This window comes from Papilio xuthus, unplaced genomic scaffold (genome assembly GCF_000836235.2).
Source record: "Papilio xuthus unplaced genomic scaffold, Pxut_1.1 DF826938.1, whole genome shotgun sequence".
Classification (NCBI taxonomy): Eukaryota; Metazoa; Arthropoda; class Insecta; order Lepidoptera; family Papilionidae; genus Papilio; species Papilio xuthus.
Genome location: NW_013531711.1, coordinates 4,505,395 through 4,526,010, shown reverse-complemented (window position 1 = coordinate 4,526,010; position 20,616 = coordinate 4,505,395). Strand labels below are relative to the sequence as shown.

Below are 20,616 nucleotides of genomic sequence, written 5' to 3'. Positions count from 1 at the left end.
GGGATTGGATACACGATTGTTATTCATTTTAGTCTCTTGAAAAAAAAAAAGATTAATTCTGTAGAATATACAAAATGTACCAAAATGTACAGGAAATAAGACGTGATAAATATGAAACGCATCGAAATATATCCTGGTTACCATATATATTACCCTAATAACCGTGGGTTTTTGAGATCAAAATCTCTGTATAAAACATATCGTCATCCCTGTCATTGACAAAAACTAGATAATAATATGTTTTAAGCGATTTCGATCTCGATCGAAATCCACGGTAATATAAATAAGTTTGTTGAAATTCAATTCCTTGTTTGGTATATTTCGATGAAAAAATTGTTACCAACATAACAACCAAATATTGTCTTCCATATATACGGACGTTAGAAAAAAAAACTGATAGGGATATGCAACAGTGCGATAATAATACGGTTAGCTTGGCAACAAGCCAGGAACACTAGGTTCAAAGCGGCTTAGACTAAACTCGAGCAAGAATAATAATAAATAAATATATTTACACCTACTCTTTAAAACTCAGCGTTAATAGAATTATAGTGTTTTATTTACACAAGTACTTTATTTTAAACATGAGTGAATAATACAGTTATTAAATTAAATAAAAATACTTTTAAGCCAAAAAATTTAAAGTTTGCGAACATCAAACAAAGCTGAAATTGATGGTTTCTTTGATTATAAGACGGGTGTATATTTAAAAAAAAAACTGACTTCAATGTCAGAACTGGTGCGCATGTTCATGGGTCTCGTTGAGCATGGTGTTCCAGCCGTTCTTTTTCCTCCAACAATTAATCCTACATAGTAAATATGTAATTGCAAATTGAAGAAATATGAAATATATAATGACGGTAAAAATTCATGGCGCGAAAAAGAGTTATGATAAAGTCGAGCGATAAATCAGAATTAATCGACCGGATTAATTATATCCCAGGAGAAAATGTAACAAAAGCATAATAACCAAATTTTAAATATGAACTATTTAGACTGTGGATTACATTAAACACTTATTTAAAATAGAATAAATATAACATCGTGTGCAACAGTGGTAGAGCCCGCTTTAACATCTTCGCACGAATTGGCCTAGCGCGCCCGGTGAAATACCACGACCACACAGAAGACAGGCGTGAAGTGGAAGCAATTCCGCGTTTCGTCTGATGAGTGTGCGTCCCGGAGGCCTAATTAAACCTCTTTCCCTTCCCACCTTTTTTCTTATAAGGAAAGGATGGGAAGTGGAAGTGGACTTTCCGGATGAGAGGATGCATGGAAAGGGAATATATTTTCTTTATGTGCATCCTCTCCTCCGTCGATTAAAGGTAGGCAACGCATATGCAATTGCGTATGTCTATGGGCAACGGTCACTTCGCTATATCAGCGATTCAGGTGGCCGCTCGCTCGTTTGTCACCATATGATATAAAAAAAACTACTCTCTATTTGAATTACTATATGAACTTTATATTTTACGGAGTCTCTGAGAGTTTGTCTTAATAATAAGGATTTATAATATCGAAGCCACTAAGATCCCAGCGAGTTTGTTTTCTTCACGATATATTACATTTAGCTCGGGATTACCCAAAGCTTCACATAAGAAGATATATTGTAGGCTTAGTACATCGATTCTGTTACATTTGTACATTCTTAGAAGCTGTGAAGGCCCTACTAATTAAAAACATGCCGAGTTAAGACTATTAATGTACTTAATCTAGGTTTAAACCTTTTGTTGGAAAAATGTTTTACGTGTTTCTTAAAAGTAAGAAAACTTAAACGAATGTATAAAAATTACTTTGATTTTTTTCTATAATTACAAGTATACTTACTTAGTTTCACAAAAAAACGTAAATATTAACAACTATTAGGTCAACATATATTTTAATAATCATCTAAATTTTTAGTTAAAATATTTTTATAAGTAAAAAATAGGTTCCTCACTTCATAAATCTTTACGAAGTAAGTCGTCGTCCACGTGTCGCTTGACCGACAATTTTTTAAGGATCGGAATGCGGACGCTTCGTGAACATAATATACGTCTTCCATGACCCTATACCAAGATTTCGATATTATAAAAATGCAGTAACATAACGGTTTACCAATAAAGTTTATCGAAGAAGAAAATAATTTTAAGCATAACATATTAAACATGTAATAGATTTAATTTATAGAAAAATAAATTTCTAACAGTTGTATTTTGTACTAAATGAACAGCGATCGATACTAGCTCATAGTAATCAACCACAGTGGGGCTAACATAACGAGCCAACAAAACTTTTATCACAGCACGTATGCAAACGCAACGTTCTATAAAACGGGCAGGTGTTATTTTACGACATAATTGGAGACGAGATTCGACCGTAAATAACGTATAAACCCATTTGTGATTTGACTTTCAAGACCTCATTCACACACACGTATTAACCAGTTTTGTTGTTTACATCATTCTGGATAGGTTTCGATTATAGAAAAACATTTGAAAAACATATTTTCATCCCTCTTATTTCCTTTAAAAATACAGACACAAAATTATGTTTTAAAACAAATATAAAGGCAGTGGAATTGCACGGTAATAATTCAATATTGACTTGTTAAATCAAATATTGCGATCATGCATCTAATCACGAATCGAACATACGTGCCCTGTTTAAATAATCAATTTCCATTTGCAAACTACGAACGATTAGGAGTTTATCCGCTGTTAATTTTATTTAAACTTCCTGATTGCAATTAAAATTAGATTTCGAACTTTTAAATTAAAAGTTTTTAACCCTCAGCTGTTCAGACTGTTGATTATTATCTCCGCTTGTATGTGTATATATCTAACTGTGTTATTAAGCTTAAAGAAATAAAACTGAATTCATTTGTAACATGAATGATAATTTAAGAAAAAAAATGTCTAGAAATGTATCAGAGAATGCTTACTTTGGGATATCCATATCTAACTAAGAAAGTATAAATAATAGTATCATTATTATAAAAAAAAATCTTAGAAAAAACTTACTAAAAGTAGAGTCTGCAACAAGCCTTCATCTATTATTTCGGTTTCAGTGAACAGTCAAAATGTTTAGTTAAATATTACGTGCGTAGGTAAAATTTCAACTGAGAACTGTTGTTTAACTGACAGTTAAAATTTTGTCTACACATGCAAGTTTTAAATTTTTTAACTGTTCAGTTCGAATATTTAGTTACAACTGTGCAGTTTAGTTTGAAGGTGTGTAGCAGTCTTGACATTTATATAAATACTTCTAAAAGTAGTAGTAAATAATGTAATACGTATTTATGTTGGAGACCATAATGCATCACATTGCATTGCCCACGTCATCAAATAGCCGATACGAGGTTATTAGCATTAATGACATTCGGCCTCCACATCAGTCATGTCACAGATGCGGGAAGTGCTAACATTGAAAGGCATCCATTGCGTGTTATATAATGACATATATCCTTTATTCAAAGTACTAACAACATATATCATACTAATATTATAAGTATGAAAGTTTAGATGGATGGATTTTTGTCAGAAGGTAGCTCCGGAACGGCTGAATGGATCTCGCTAAAATTTGGCATAGACGTAAAACATAGTCTAGAAGGACACGTAAGCTTAATACTGCGCGGATGGAGTCACGGGTTACTGCTAGTGGTAGTAAAATATACAAAAAAAAAGATCAATACAAATTCATAATCTCTGCCTACACTTCTATACAACAATCGTGAGTGTTGATTATAGTGCGTGTGTTGGGCGGCGTACAATTTAATGTATTTCTTGTACACCAACATAATGTAGCCGCTGTTGCGATGTCAACCGAAATGGTGGACTAATGACATTTTAATAGTGCTACAGGAAACGGTAATGCCTTGATAAGACTCGCAACCCTTTAACAGTGCCCGATATTGGATCGATAAAAGTATAGTATTGTATAAAATGAACTTATTTAAAGACCACTTAGTAGCCTTTATTATTTATTAAATGAATAAATAATGAACTTAGCGTATGTGTTCTTCGAGACTGTGTTCTACATCTTGCTTGTCTGCATCTGGGTAATTTCATCAAGATCCGTTGATTCGTTCCGGATATACCTTCAAACAAACATCCATCAGTCTATCTAAATATTCGCATTTATAATATAAGTAAGAAGTACGATTTTCATAGGTATCTAATTAAACCACTTTAAAAATATGAATAAATTTAGTTTATAATCAAATAAAATTAATTTTGAACCTGTACGGAGACAAACAAAAACTCATTTATAGTTAACGTTTAAACTTTCTTCGCCGTGTGATAATATTGTTTGCCATTCTACTTAGCTTTAATATTAAAACTCCTAAAACATCATACATATATTATAAATGCGAATGTTTAGATCGATGGATGTTTGTTTGAAGGTATCTCCACAACCACCGCTGCATGGAAATCGCTGAAATTTGGCATAGATATAGAACATAGTCTGGAAGAACACATAGGCTAATAATGATATTTTTAATTCCGCGCGGATGGAGTCGCGTGCTACAGCTAGTTTCTTAATAATGTTCCCGACTTTGCAAACAAAAGTGTTTGTTATGTAAGTTTTTGCCAATACACAAAGTATGGTAGGCTTGAGAGACATTAAATTAATCTAACGTCGACAGTTTATCTGAATTATTCCCGTGAGACGCGTTTTCCTTCTTTAAATTACCCTTAAGTTTTTCTGAGTTCGGTAACAAATATAAGTTTAACACATTAGCATCAAAATAATAACGTTAATAGTTAGGAACACGCAGTATTAATTAAAACCTGAACGTTGTAACTTATTAGGTAAAGAGAATAATTCAATGGGGGACTGTAAATTGTTCTACTGACAGGGACGCCATAGTTCTTAAACAATAACGTCACTATTGAAAGTTCTGTAGTATTAAAAACTTTCGCGGAAAAAATTTGAAGATAAATTTATGTTTTTAAAATGATACGAAATTGTTAAAAAAAATGTGTAAGAATAACCGACTTAGCACATACCTAAGCTTTATTGGAATGATTAAAAAAAAGAAAAATAATTGAAAAGCCTCTCTCTCATTCGACCTTTCTATTCGGCATTTGAGATACTCGAGGGATTAGATAGATTTTTGATAGAGTCAAAAATTGCTTTATTATTTCTGCAATATTCACCTTATTTTTAATGTGAACCAATTTTGTTTCCGGCGAGTTTAATAATCCATACAAGTGGTTATGGCTTTTAATCGTTTAATTCTGTAGGAATTTGGAAAAAAAAATTGTTCAAAATTTATATTAATCGTGTATTAACAATACATTTAGTAGTCCGTTTCATCGCTTAATTATGTATCCTTATGTAATATATGAAGATAAATTTAATAAACAAATCGTTACTTATCACTAACTTGAATGTTAATTTTAAACAGGTTAGGAAGGAAACTTTACGAACTGTAAACTAACAAATACCCAATCAAACCGGTCGAACAAACTAAAACTTACAGATTAGGGCTTATTCACAGGAAACATACGGCAAAATAAAAAATATACTTTTTTATTTTCTACACGGATAATGTGATTTAATATGCGCAGCGTATTGAGCATGTTGAGAGTTTGCAGTTATTTAACGTCATTTTACCATCTCGTCGTTTACTACAAATTCTACTTAATTCAAGATACTAAATAATAAATATACGACAATATTATTCCTTTAATAGCCGTATCCTTAGTACATTGTTACTCCACGTAAAGCCCGATTTTTCCAAAAAGGAGGAGGTTCTCAATTCGTCTGTATTTTTTAAATGTGAACAGGGCCTTAGTTGAGGAAGTATTAAATTAAGAAGCGTGAAATTCCACCACACACCGCCAAGCACACAATGACTTGTGTGACAGAATTAAAATTCCTTTACGATGCTTGCATCCTCTAGATCACATCAGTCAGTACGTATTAAATTTTTATGTTTCTATTGAATGTTAAATATGTGAATAATTAAATATCTGTTCAAATAACTTCGTGTACTCGGCATTATAGTAATTACCAGAAAGTATTAATGTTTTCCTTTAGTAAAATAATCTCGTCGTAAGACCGTATCTTTATTTATTAACTACTCTAATTTAATTTATTTATTCACTATCTGTCCGCACTTAAAAAAAAACTTAATTAGTAGCCTATGTGTTCTTCCAGACTATGTTCTACATCTATGCTAAATTTCAGTCTATCTATCCATCCATTCATCCATCTAAACATTCGCATTTATAATATTAGTAAGATTTGAAGCTTCGTACACTATACAATGATTGTAACTGTATATGGAAATGCGGTGATGTACTGGTAAGTCTAAAAGAGTCCTCTTATAGCCTCTTGTTATGATTATATAAAAGTTTGTTTAAAAAACTCATAAGTTATTTAAAAAGAAAATAAAATGACGTTTGTATAAAATAGAGTCAATATATATATTTTCAATTAAACTTAACCGTTTAGTCTATGTCAATATTAATCTACCTAAGCATAAAACATTGCAGAGCTTCGATTCGTAGCTCCGAGTGGTAAGCAAACTTCGTTTCTAGCGGAAACTAATTGAAACGTTAAAATATCAGACGTGTTAATACTCCTAAGGCGCAAACTAAATATTTACTTCTGTCTGTTTATTGTGTGTACTTATGTTGTACAAACAAAGATAAAAAAACTGATATACCTACTGGCAACTTAGTATTTTTTCTTTTTATTTTTTTTGTTTACTTTCGCTTTTGGTTAACTTTAAGTAAGGAGTTTATATTCGGTATAGAGCACCGTATGTCATCCGATATAAATAAAATTAATTCAATAAATCTTCTTAAAATAGAATTAAGAAAATATTAATTTATACAAATGTTCCTTATCGGAGTTGTCGTTGAACTTCAATCATTTTTAGTCGTGAAATCAAAATCGGTTGCCATTTCAACTTTAGATAATCTTACAAGAAGACATTGTTGTAACGTTACGATATCAGATCGCAACGAGAGAGCGTTGAGGTAATGTGAATGGTTATCCATCTCTGACAATATTATAGAACTTGGAAAATATTATTTATCTGTGATTTTAAAATTTAAAATAAGAAAAGCCATATTTTATAGAAAAAAAGATGAAGAGATATCTCACACTAAATCGACATGATGTGACGGTCTTATTGGCTAAAAGTAATTTAGTACTACAAACATTACGTTTAACAATCTCGTTAACATTTTTATGGACATAAATTAATGTGTTGCATATTAACTATAACTAAAAATAGTTTTTATTACAAGCAACAATTGAAGACTTAATTTGGAAACAAAAATGATGCTTGTATTATTTAAATTTATTTAAACTTTACACACTGTAAAGTTTTCCTAAATAGAAACTAAGAATATGTTAAATAAGTAAAAGAATGCCAAGGTTTACTACGTAAGTAAAAGGTTAAGGAATTTAAGGAATTTCATGTCTTTCGAAGAGGTTCTTGAAATGGTCCTTTACCCTTATCAGGATTTTTATGGTAAGCAGACGTCTCTGGAGCCACTTAGACGAAGTCTTAGATAACTAACACAGGTACCCGAACAAAATACCGCTGTAGTATTTTTAAGGATTTACTATATTTAAAACGTTGGCCAAATTTATAACGGCCGTGGTGTCACTGAAATAATATTAAGAAGATTGTTAATCGTAATATACGTAGAGTAATATCAGTGTAATTCTTTTATCCAATAACCGTGGGTTTCTGGAACTAAAATCTTCGTATAAAACATATAGTAGTCCATACCATTTTGACAAAAGAGAGATAACAATATTTTAAACGCAGATTGTGGAGTCAGAAACCTATGGTAAGAGCGTACATACATATATTTGTCAGTTATTTTCACTTGTCCGTAAGATTGTTATAAATTGATTTAATATATTTTTTTGTTATTGTAGCATTTAACTTTATTTGTGTAGTGTGGATTTGTTAATACAGGTTGGATAGTATTACGTTCTATCTGAATATTAAGTGACACGCTAAAATTAATAGTAAGTACAAAAAATATTTAGGTCGCATTGTTTTATCAAGTTAGGTATTGGAGCGACGTGGGCTAGCTGGCATTCCAACTTTTATATTAAAGTCAAGAAAGAAATATTTGCTTCAGAATGTAGACGGCTATTTATTTATGTACGCTAAATATTGGTAGACTTAAGAAATATAAATAAAAAAAAATGTTTGAATAATTTAAAAATAATACATCGTATTTTAAAGTTTGCCGTAAAATTCTAAATTTAATTTAAAGTATTTTGCATTTTAGTGTACATTTGACTACGAGATCCTTAGAAACATTTATTGCCATCTCATTTTTTACAGAGTGCATAAAAGGGATGACAAATGCTTTTTTACGAGTGGTTCGGAAGTAGAAATTCTAATGTGACGACGGACGATAAACCATATAATACAGACTTATTTTAAGTTTAAAAGATAAGCCGACATTTGGGTGACCGGTTGCCGAATCTTTTGACCCCCGATTAAGTCACGGATAGAGCGTAACAATGGCGTTTTTTGTAGTCGATTTGATATGAGTACGAACGTTAGTTTTAATTTTATTTCTGACGTAGAGATGAAAACCGGATTTATTTATCCGTAATTCCTTTAAATAGACTGTAGAGTAATAATTTTTGGAACATACTTTTTAATTCATAAGTAATGAAGTTTGCCAATGGGACTGCTGTCTGTCTGTACGTGACAATAAAAATATGCGTGAAAATACTACGATACTACTGAGAATGTGGATTATTCATCTTTGAAAACATATTCAAATGTCAAATAAGGTTATCACAAAATAGGTTTTTTTCATTGATGATATCATATTTTAAGCCAACAACATTTTTTGTTGTAAACGGCTCGTTGCGTTCTCACAAATTAGGTGGTAACAAAAAATCCGGCAGCGAAACATATGGTCCTGCGCGATGGGGCAGACGTAAATTTGTGCGACAGGTCTTCATTTCAAATTCCTTACATTTGTAACGTTTAAGTTCACTATCAATAAGTTAAGATATTCATTATCTTATTTGTTTTACTATAGTAGTCACGATAGTCACGATTTAATCTTCCCTGTATTAGGAAGGAAATCCAAAAATGTGCCAGTGTATTGACGCAACACTAGCATTACTAAAATGTCGACGTTTATGTCCCCTCACTATTATTTCTGACATTGGACTTTGTAACGAAAGCACGTCATTCGCGCCAAATGATTCTAATTATAATAATAATGTCTAAAACTTGTTAACTCATAGACGTCATCACTGAGGAGCACTAGCCTGAGAATTATAAGCGAAGGCTTGATGCAACCACGCCTGCCAAGTGTAAATTTGGATAGTATTTATATTATCGTAACATAAAAATATCTGTGATAAATAAAATGATTAAATTCACTAATAGTAATTAAGATGTCCACATTAACTTTCGCTAGTACCATTAGCAAAATTTATATAGAAACAATTAAGTTTTGTCAAGGAAAGGATCTCAAACCTTTCGTGTGCCCATATTTGCACGTCGTTACGAAAGGGTTCAGTTAAGTCGCATTTTCAGTACACTGCGTCCTTCTGGTGGCTAAGAGTTGTCCTCTTAGATAAACAAGCTAAAGATTGTTTATATAAACGTTTGTCTATTTGTATAGAAACTAGTTTCACTGGGAAATTAATATAATAAAGTTGTTTGTTTCTAAACTGCTTGTTCTTATTTATTTACAGCCAGTTAATAAGTTCACTGCTGGTGGAATAATATTGAATAAATCGGGCTAATTTGTGTCATTTTATTAGCAAGTTTCAAACGAAACAATAAACTAAAATATCAATCACATAAAAAGTAAAATATATACTAAAACTTGAAATTATGTTTATAAGAGATTTTTCTCTCAAAGAGATTATGTTCAACAAGATGAATTATCACTACTAAGATTTTATGTAGACATGTTAATGTTGGAAGTGAAAACTTTAATCTGATAACGTCATTAATTACATTTTTATTGTTTTTACCAAGAAAATATATTAAGTTTAGTATTTTCTCCGGATATTTGCTTTAAACGTTGTATTTTCATCAGGCAAATAGCTTATTAATTTTTAAGGGATGAAAAAAGAGAAATGTGAAACCATTACTCCGAATTAATTTACCATTTATTAGGCCATGCCATTCATACATGATTTGACCTGATTTAGTGTTCTGATCAAATCTATGGTTTGGCAAAGTAATTCTTTATTTGCATACTCCTTAATAAAACATCGTGATGCAACCTGCACATATCTGCGAATAAATTCAAAGATATGTGTGAAGTCAACCAACCCACCATACCATCGTGGTTGACTATGACCTAGTCATCCCTAATTTAGGGTAGGTTAGCCCCTCAGTGGAGATGTATAGTGAACTGATGATGATACTCCTTTATACTTGGAATGAATACTAGAAGTAAAAAGATTTAATTTCAAACTCAAACTGACGATAGTTGAAAAGTAAAGAGGCGAACTATACAAAACCTATTTCCTCAGATCGCTTGAACAACTAGTAGTTCTTTGTAATATCTATAAAAGAGCGACTGAATTGACATTAATTCTATTGAAGTTGGAAATGGCACTTTGCGATGATCAATATCTCCCTTGTTATAAAATAAAGTGCAAGCAAAGTGCCATATTCTTAAACGTTTTCTAATCTTAGTCAACAATAATTTCTTATTTAAATAGACGTACAAATATTTAATTTATAATGTAAGTAATTTGTTTGGTTTTAAAATGTTTACTTTTTCTTAAACAAGCGTTTTAGATTTACGCTTGCCACCGCCATTTATCATGTTGGAGTCTTAAGGCGAAAGCCGTTAAAGTATTTTAAGCAAGTATTAATAAAAACACTATAAAGAATCATAGCGTATTGTCAGTTATTCCAAAAATACCAGAATAGGTCATGGTCAATTTTATGTTTGACATATTTAATATGATTTTAATTACGGTTTATTACTTTATACCTTATAGTAAATGATAAAAAAATTGAATCTTGATTATTATTGTTTTTTAAAAAAATAAAAAGATCAGGTTGCCAGTCGTAAGAATATATTAAAATTTTAACAGCCTATTGTCAATGTTAATCATTTAATTTCTTTCTTGTTATATTCTTTTCTTATTTGTTATTTTCTTTTTCCAGGTAATTTGACACTGTTTATGTTACGCGAATTCAAACACGGTAAAGTAAAAAGAGCTGTCTAAATCAACATTATTTTAAGCGCGAATCCCGCTGAGCGGTTTGATAAAATCTGCACGACCTTGATGTCCATTGAAGGCTGTGAATTTTACGACAGGTGTAAATAAAGACATGCCGCGAATACCTCAATGAATAAGGTTAAATTATTCTTTTTCTCCAACGCGCCTAAAGGTCCGTCCCACAAACTTCATAACAACATACTTTATGCATCGATAAAGCTCTTATCTCGGCCCACCCTTTTCTCAATAGCACATTCTTGAGTATACGAAGATACAGTCCGCGATTACTGGAAGACGATTAATTTTAAACCCTCTTGTTTATAAATTATGGTTGAATTTCCTGTCACCCCTAGAATTAACAGACAGGTGCGCATCCTTCCCAGGTACTAGTCATCCTGTTAGTTCGAAGTATCTTTAAAGTACTAGTGTACTTTTGTAAAGGTCTGGAGATACAAAATAATAAGACGACGTTTAAAATCAGTAAAATTGATGTTAACCAATAGACTTGTAGATGAAAAAAAAATAGTACATTAAAAAGAGAAATTTTAACGGTATAGAATTAAAATAAAAAAAATTTCAATATGCCTCTTAACGTGGGATTTCTTTGCCTAAACAAATATACAAAAAACGTATTCATAACATATGACAATAAAAGGATTTGAACAGTTGTATTGGCTATGTAAACTGACGGTTATATGCACGATGTTGCAATAGCGTCCATCGTAAAACATTTAGCGTATGCAGTTGTGTAAACATTGAAAAATTGCAAACAAATACCGACAACTCGTACTATACATGTTTATTATGCAAACAGAAATCAAAACTTCCTTTCTGTCGAATCCGCTATCTCCGCTTCGATGTTGCAGAAATTCATATTGCACGGGAAGTTAGTCACGTTATCGGCTGCTATTTGACTATCTATTTATTTTTCTATTTACGATTTTAGAATGTTAATAGAATACGTATAACAGAATCTGCGGTTTCTCTGGTATTGCTGATGTCCATGGGCGTCGTTGAACACCTCGGTGTTCCCGCTGCTCGTTTGCCCCCTTCTGTTATAAAAAAAAATTATATTCTAAATAAATATTACTCAAAAACGTTTCAACATGTCGAAGAAAATTTAAACAAATTAGTGCAGAAATATTCAGAACTTTTAGTTAAGGTATGTGTTTATTTAGCTTTGTTATTAATTTAAAGTCTTACTTGTTAAATTAATAAAATGTAAACGTCTCCTTGTATTCGACAAAATGCATTATTAGGTTTAGGATGTATGGTCGTTAATAAAACACAACTAGATTATTTAAATTAATTTAAAAATACATAAGTTTATTGTCTTCAAGTATTAGTTGTGAGTGCTTCGAACTTTATACAAACTATATCATATTTAATATTCCTTCTTTCGTTTTGAATTGTTCAAATATCGAGTAGGGAAGCTCGCGCAAGCAACTATTCCAATTGAACTGGCGCGAACTTCTATATTATTGAACAGAAATATACTCAGTTGCAAACATTGAAAGTAACAATTTCAAATTGATAGAAAAAGTTAAAATTTAACAGTAATTTTTTCACCAATAAAGTTCGACACCTAAAACCTGACTTGAGCTTTAACAAGACTTTGGTCTTTCAGTGTTATTCAATGTATACGAGCATTTAAAGTTGGTCACCGCACACAAAAGCTTAATGAGATCGTCTAGCATTTATACGTTGCACATATGTCTTTTTTTGAAATGACTTTATATAAGCTAAGCAGTTGTTATTGGCAATGTTAACACAACAAACAACTTTGGCAGGTAACATTCTCTGTTGCCCATTAACAATATCATTATAAAGCAAAAGTCAAGAAACTATGGCTCAAGTGGTCGCGTTACAAGTGCTTCTCTAACATTCTTTTGTCCGTTGTAGTCTTTTTTGCTAGAAATATGTGCATTTTTGTGATGTCAGAGGTCCGGGGGCGGGGGGTGCATCTGAGGTTTCATTGTGTACGAGCGGCGCCCGTAGTCTGCGCCAGTTCATCAGTTCAGTAGCGCCGGAAACTCCGTAGGGGTTGGTCGTGCGATCTTCCGCACCCCGAACTCAATACATCGCACGGTTAAAGTGAAGTTTTTGTCGTTTTATTTTTAAAGTTAATTTATACATGGCTGGAAATATTTCATTTTCAATTTAATTATGTCTTAAATTGAAATTATATTTTTGAGTTAATTTACAAATATAAGTTTTTCTAAGCTCCAAATTTAATGTTGAATACTGGATGCATTGTTATACTGGATTAGTCAGGTAAAATTAATCTGAATCTTGCAGTTCAGAGATAATGTAATAAAACAGAAGGCTTTTTTTAAGATCTCATTTATTTGAAGCTGAATTTTTTTCCAAAAGAATTTATATTTGTAATTATCTCCAACAAAGTGATCCTATAAGAGTTCCGTTTTTTTATGAGGTACGGAACCCTAAAAATGAACTGAAATAGTCGTCAAATCAATACAACGCGTATATTATTACAGTGTTAGGATTGTTGACAATAAATCATAGTTTACATAAAGATATTTTAATGTTCATGAATAACTTAAGCGAAGTCGTCTTACATCAAAAAACTTTATTCATACGATAGCCACATGTTACCACTTGAACTTCCTTTTAAAGAAGATTTTACGCTATCTTATTCAAGGATTCGATTTCAAGAACAACAATGTTATATTTAAGAAGTTAAAATCGTGGGAAAGAATGTAAAAATATTTTAAGTAGCCATATACAAATAGCTCGAACCTTGAAATATTTTTGACTTCGGTGAATAGCTATTGCTAGATTTTGTTAGGTATATAGGTATATGGTCGACTGCTATGATATCAATTAAGTCCGTCATCTGGAGTGATAGTTTAAATGGAATAAACCTAAATTTCACTAAAGTTTACTTGGGTAAATGTAACAGGTGGCCAACTCATTGCCTTCATTTTGTACGTACTATGCTTCATAGTATAACTTTAGAATATATTGGTATTTTTAATCATATAGTCGGTTTTTGTTTGGATTAATTGTTCGTTATTTTATTTGCGCTAATTTGGTTGCCGTAGCTTCAAGTATTTATTGTCACCATTGTATTAAAAAAATATCAGAACTTTCGTGTTCTGTTTATTCGTAAAATATTTTCCAAGCTCAAATTTATTAAAGAAGTTGTAAATATACCCTTGTGAATTTTAACATACATAATATTGGAAATATTCGAAAAGTCGAACACTTACTTAACTTAATTTGTTCTTCCGGTTAAATGAACTTGATTTTATACAACGATTTATTTGGCCATTCCCCGGCAACATTCTGTGAATTTTAATTTTTGCTAGCATGCAGATTTTAATTATTTTCTAGACGATGATAAAAGTAATAATTTTACATATATTGTATTATATATGTGAATGTTTGTATGGATCGATTTACTATTAATATATTTATATATATTCAGAGGTATTGTAAATACGTATACCAAGCGCATAGAACTCGAACCGCTGATTGCAATTTATATACTCATAGTCTCCAATTAAATACTTTCTTAAGCCTGATCTAGTTTATATCTGTAATTACTTCGAACACGGTTTTATAACCAAGTATTAGTTAAGAAGAAATTGATTATATGAAATAAACAACTCACTTTGACATCGATATTATTTAACGTAGAAAATGTACGGAAATTCAAATTGGATTCAGTTAATTAAGGTTGAATTCAGACTATAGTTAGTAGATTTATCAATTATATATCTTTTAAAAAAATTGGAGAAATTAAACAAAAAAGGGTCTTTAGTGTTAATTGATAACCTACAGGTATTGACACCCGCAACACCGGAAGAACTACAGTTGCAGGCGTTTAAAAGGTTAAGCCACGCTCGCTAATTGAGAACGCCTTCAAAGACAGACGTATTTATATTCTTTTGATTTATGCAATTGATAAATAATTGACGTGAAAGATTGTTTAAGAATAAGTGAGTGGTTACATGTCTGTAAGGTGTAAGCAGATCTTACAAATATTTTAAATTCCAGTTAGTCTAGTTTGCGGGTTCGTAGCCCATGTGAGACACTTGTCGCAGAGCGAGTAACACGAGAGCGCAGTACTGTCGAATAACGCAAAACGCGTAATGTACCTTATGCCTTGGGAATAAGTCACAGTTTTTAATAGACCTTTTAAATGATTGAGAAGTACTAACTTCTAGTTTTCTTATTAAAATTGGAGACGTGTAAAATGATATGTGTTGATTATTATAGAACGGTTCAATAGCTTAGCGGTTAGAAGGTCTTATTGTAGCCGTATTGGCTTCGATTCCCATTCGTCACATAATCTGTTTAATACTTTAAACTCGCTTTACTATTAATATTTTTGTATTTATTAGAAGCTGCATTAATGTTCGAAGCCTTACTTTTGATATATATTGCAATCTCCTTTAACCTTTTTTACATATAACTTAAAAGTAAATATTTACTCTGTCGAATACGTCCCATAAATATTGTGAACGAAGTGATTTACATTTTCAATTTTAATTTGCATTTAAAATAAATCAGGCAGTTCTATTAAGGATAACGACAGGTTCGTTTTCTGTAAATCATGGGAATTAAATTGTTTTCCTCTATCAGATTTCACTGTCATTGTCTTATTCGATTTTATACACAGTGCCACAAACTTACTTGGCCCGGTAGAATAACTGACACTATGTCATGGTACCACGTAGGGGTCGCCTGCATGTCACGAGATTGTGGGACTCTAGCTTTCTTGCTCTGCTTTTTGTAATTCTCAGTTTTATATATTTTCTAACAAAAATAACCATAACTGGCCACAGAAGTTTGTCTGACTATAGTCTGGTGTGACGTGCCGTGTTGCAATTCTATCGGAAACGTTTGCCCGTATCGATTTTCTTGTTCTCGGTATTAACGACTAATGTAATTTTTTATATCCCTACGTTCATTCAGACATATCAGACGTATCATTATGAAAACATTTAGTTTAATAAAATATGTAAAAATATGAACTTTGCGTTACAAGTTATTGTAGTTTATTAATAAAGCGTTTGAACATCTGAACCGCGTAGTTATAGGTTCGAATCTCACCTTTTCTGAAAATTTGTTTGACTTTTGACCGAATATTATAAAATTTACTAAGACGTAAGTTCCTATCTAAGTGTATATAATTATTTAATTACACAGAAAAAATAAAGATGATATTTTTGGTACTCCAAATGAAGGATCTCCTTCATTTAGTAAATCTTTTCTTGGGCAAAATCTTGAAAATTTCCTTTATATTTTACTTTGCAATAGCGTTATCGTTTCGCTGTCCTCTTGCTCTCCTAGCGGCTATTTATATTCTTATTTATTGAGACATTTTCTTGTCTTTATTTTATAAAGACTTCAACTACTTTTAAAGTGGCATTATAAAATTTAAGTACTATATTGTAGGTTTATGAACAACTTTGTGTAAAGGTATTTTTTCCTACAGTAGGTATTTCCAATTCTCCGTGACATTTGACTTGGAAAAAATTTACTCTATTGAATTTACGGTAAAAGTCGGATGAGTTCTCCCGGACCAATATATGTATTTGCGTTGTCGAAGTACAGGAATCTCGAACCGAACGAATACCTCTATTCATATTCGATTTGCGGCGTGACGAAGGTGTTGATTTGATTATTCGCCGGCTTCTATTGTCAGCCTCTACCTTTACAACTTTATTCTAACTTCGCTCGGAAAATATTAAGGGATTCTTTTTTGTATTTATATAGTTTTAGACATTACTAGCCGTCGCCCGCGACACTAAAAAAACTATTAGTCACAGCGTAATGTTATAAAGCTTAAAGCCTTCTCTATAAACGCACAATAAAAAAAGAATTGTTAAAATCGGACCAGTAGTTCCTGAGATTAGCGCGTTGAAAGAAACAAACAAACTCTTCCGCTTTATATAAGTATAGATTCGTTAGAATCCTTTGGCGCGAATAGCTTGCTTTCGTTACCAAGTCAAGTGTCAGAATGATTAGTGGGATTACATAAACGTCGACATTTTAGTGAGGCTAGTGTTGTGCCAGTACACCGGCACAGTGTCGGATTTTCTTCCTGACAATAGTAAACACACAGTTACAGTTGCAAAAATCTCTTTGAAATCTTCGCAACTGTATTTAATACAATTATCCTAAAGAACGCAGGTGGAGGAGTTATTAAGCGCTTGACCGATACGAACCCGAAATCCATATGTCCAGGTTCACTCCCCGCCCTGTACCAGTGGTTTTTTCGATATTCCAATTTCATTTTTCAACATTCATCCCACATTCTTGTGGAGAAGGAATACATCTTGAGGCAACCTGCTTATTTATAACAGCGAAGAAATTCAAAATTTATAAGTAAATTCGACCAATACGCACTGGGTCAGCATGGTTGACTATGATCTAGTCATAGTCAAGTTGTATATGATTTGCGTAGACTTCAAGCCCCTAGGCGGGGAGAAATTATATGTAAGAAGGTTAACTAGGTTAGGCAACTTTTTTAATTATAAATCTCTGATTAGTATATTATTTTCTTGAAATTTCGCACGACAAAGTTTTGTACAGTTCGTTTTGAGATTTGTATTAGTGTGATATAAAGGGCAAAGAAGTCGTGCTTGTGACTGCTGAAAGAGGCTCGGAAGTTTGTGGTCTCAAGAGATCTCTTAGGGATGGTACGAAAGTACCTTGATTAGTCATTCATCAGAATTAGGTTCTTTTCGAGAATATATTGTCGCCTTTTCCCTAGAACTTTTAATGATCTATTTACCTTTATGTACTTCTTTTTAGTATTATGTAAATTAGTGTTTACGTGTTTTTGGTTGTTACGTAAAAAGCAAAGTATTCATTAATAGTTTTGTATTAAAATAACTTAATGCGTAGTTTTAAGAAGTTAACCTTTCTAATTTTAGTTCGTTTAAACTCAGTTATAGTATTATTAGAAGATTATCTCATTTATGCATAATGCGAGGTGACAACCCTAGATTATACATAACACAATTAAGTGAAGAATTGAAGCGCTAACAAAACTAGTTTGGGTTTGTAAAATGTCAACGGTAAAGTTTTCGTTTCTCTAAACATATCTTTTTAATAATAAATTCATTTATAGTGGACCACATTCGGCGAAAACGTCGTTGAGTTTGTAGCATACAGATAGGCGTACCGAGGGTGACTTTGTTTTATAAAACGTGGTGATGAAAATTGGGTCAGACATGTGTAATATATCCAACGATTTAATGAAAATCTAATTGAAACGGCGTTACGCGTTGCTCTTAAGTGCGGTTACAAGGTGGGTAAGGTTGTACGCAGAGTGACTCCTCAATGGGGGCTTGATAATTAAATCTCGCTCTAATTGGGCAGGCTTCGATAGACAGCCACTCGTGCATCCATACTCCACATTTCACAAAGACATTACCCCATCATTCATATATGCGCTGCTCCATTGAAAGTCGTTATCTCGTTCATTAGGGATGCAATATCTGTAACTGATTTATTCTTTATTCGAATTAAAAAAGCTTGTCGATGAAGACTTGTCGATCATCAACTTTTAAACTTAAATAACTTAAAAAAAAATCAACAAAAATTTAGAAGTAGCTCGTGCCTTATTTTAGCACCAAAAATTGTGTTTTACAGACAGTACTAAATCTTCTCTAAGAATTTTACGACTCTGAGTGTGGTGCTGGGACCTGAACTAATTATAGCTTTTAACGTACCAAGAGTACTACAAATACGGCCTTCATAATTTTAGTACTACTTCAAAGAACCGTTTAAATGTCGTAGAAAATGACTTGGTACAAAATTTACATCTTCAAGTAAGGATGTGGGGACAAGAGGGTTCACGACAAGGTTCGGTCGTAAAAACTATAAAACAATCGCAGTGTTGACAAAAGATTCCTCAATTAGAAAGTCATTATCGTCATAAACAAACGAAACATTTAGTAGAAAGATGTAATAATAAAGAAAAAGTGACTGACTAACATTAATATATCCCGTTCTGTAATAAGATAGCAATCTGTTGAAAAAAAATGTTACAAGGAAATATGAAGATTAGGTATTCTCTTATATCGTGCAATATGTTGCCGTTGATTCAATATTTTAAGTATAAATATCTTGCTAATAATGAACTAACTAACGATATTTATTACTACAAAATCAGAAAATTGCAAGCGCAATGTCGACCCCAATACATTAATGACATAGCAAAATAGATCAGTAGGATTTAACGTACAATTTGAACTTTATGAGATAAAATTCTTTCTATTTTTAAAAGCTAGAGCGTTATTATAGTTTTATAATGACTATTCCAACAATTTCAAGAAGTAGTACTACTTAAATGTTACATAGTTTCCCTACGAGGGATCAGATTACGTTCCGTTTTACATATCAGGAAATGAATACGATGCTTATATCCGTTCAACGAGAAACAATGCTTCTTAAGTCCTTGGGATGAAATTTAATGTCATTGTTTGAACGCAACTCGGATGGATTTAACACGATACGCGACATTTTATCTTACTATCAATGTATATATCCATTATATTCTTTTTTATTTCCAGCCGTGTAATACGTATTAATAATACGAAATATATCAATAACACCAAAAATGTAAGTGATAATAGCTTTAAGTATGTCCAAATGACCAGTTGAAAATGTTAGCTTGCGTGTGTCAACCAATGGAGACGGCATTACTGTTTAACGGAGGACCTCCAGTCGCTATGGGCCCACTCGGCACGAATGGTAAAATACGTCACCACACTACCGATGTTATGAAGGCCATTCAACTATTACCTAACTCTAAACATAGCTTCTGTATCAATACAAAAGAAAATCCAGTATCTTTAAGCACTGTACCATCATTTATGGATTCATCTGGCAACTTACTTAATCTTAGAAAGATTGAACGTAAAACTAAATCAACGAAAATATTAGTAAATCCAGTTTGTTTAGATAGTGTAAGCAGCAGCGATGATAGTAACAGATCAAAGTCAGGAATTACTAAATGGAATGGTAAAAAGAAACGACTGAAGGCAGTAAAAGATTATAAAAAGAATGAAAATATACGAAAGGATACGGAAAAAGATGAGACTAAAAATAAAGATAAAGATGAGAAGAAAGATAAAAAGACAATATCTTGTTTTAAAATTAAAACATCTGACAAATCACAAGATGAAATAGGAATAGAATACTACGTATCAAAAAACTGTGATGTAAATCCTATTGAGCCAGATGTGATCAATCAAACAAGAAAACAACCATTAGAGCAAATCAACTCTGAAGTCAAGGACAGATTCGATACTCAGCAGTTAGATGTTAAGGCAACTGATGAAGCAGAGAAAAAACAAGAGGTAAGTGTAGCTAATATTTCAGGTATACAAACTACTACCACAAAATTTTGGTTGATAGAGTACCAAAAGCTGTAAAAATTGTCAACGA

General features: G+C 32.0%; 1 protein-coding gene across 7 annotated transcripts in view; it reads left to right on the top strand.

Moving 5' to 3' along the window:
• ASPP (Ankyrin-repeat, SH3-domain, and Proline-rich-region containing Protein) overlaps nucleotides 1-20,616 on the top strand; it is a 184,673-nt gene that overhangs the window by 113,044 nt on the left and 51,013 nt on the right. The window contains exons 1-2 of one of the 7 annotated variants that reach the window (XM_013317479.1): nucleotides 13,221-13,278; nucleotides 19,740-20,528. The exons of 5 other annotated variants lie outside the window; for them this stretch is intronic. In XM_013317479.1, coding sequence (XP_013172933.1) covers nucleotides 19,833-20,528 — 696 coding nt within the window. In that variant the 5' untranslated portion in view covers nucleotides 13,221-13,278; nucleotides 19,740-19,832. Of the gene's footprint in view, nucleotides 1-13,220; nucleotides 13,279-19,739; nucleotides 20,529-20,616 lie in introns of those variants that run through there. One more of the 7 variants, XM_013317478.1, reaches the window with a different exon arrangement.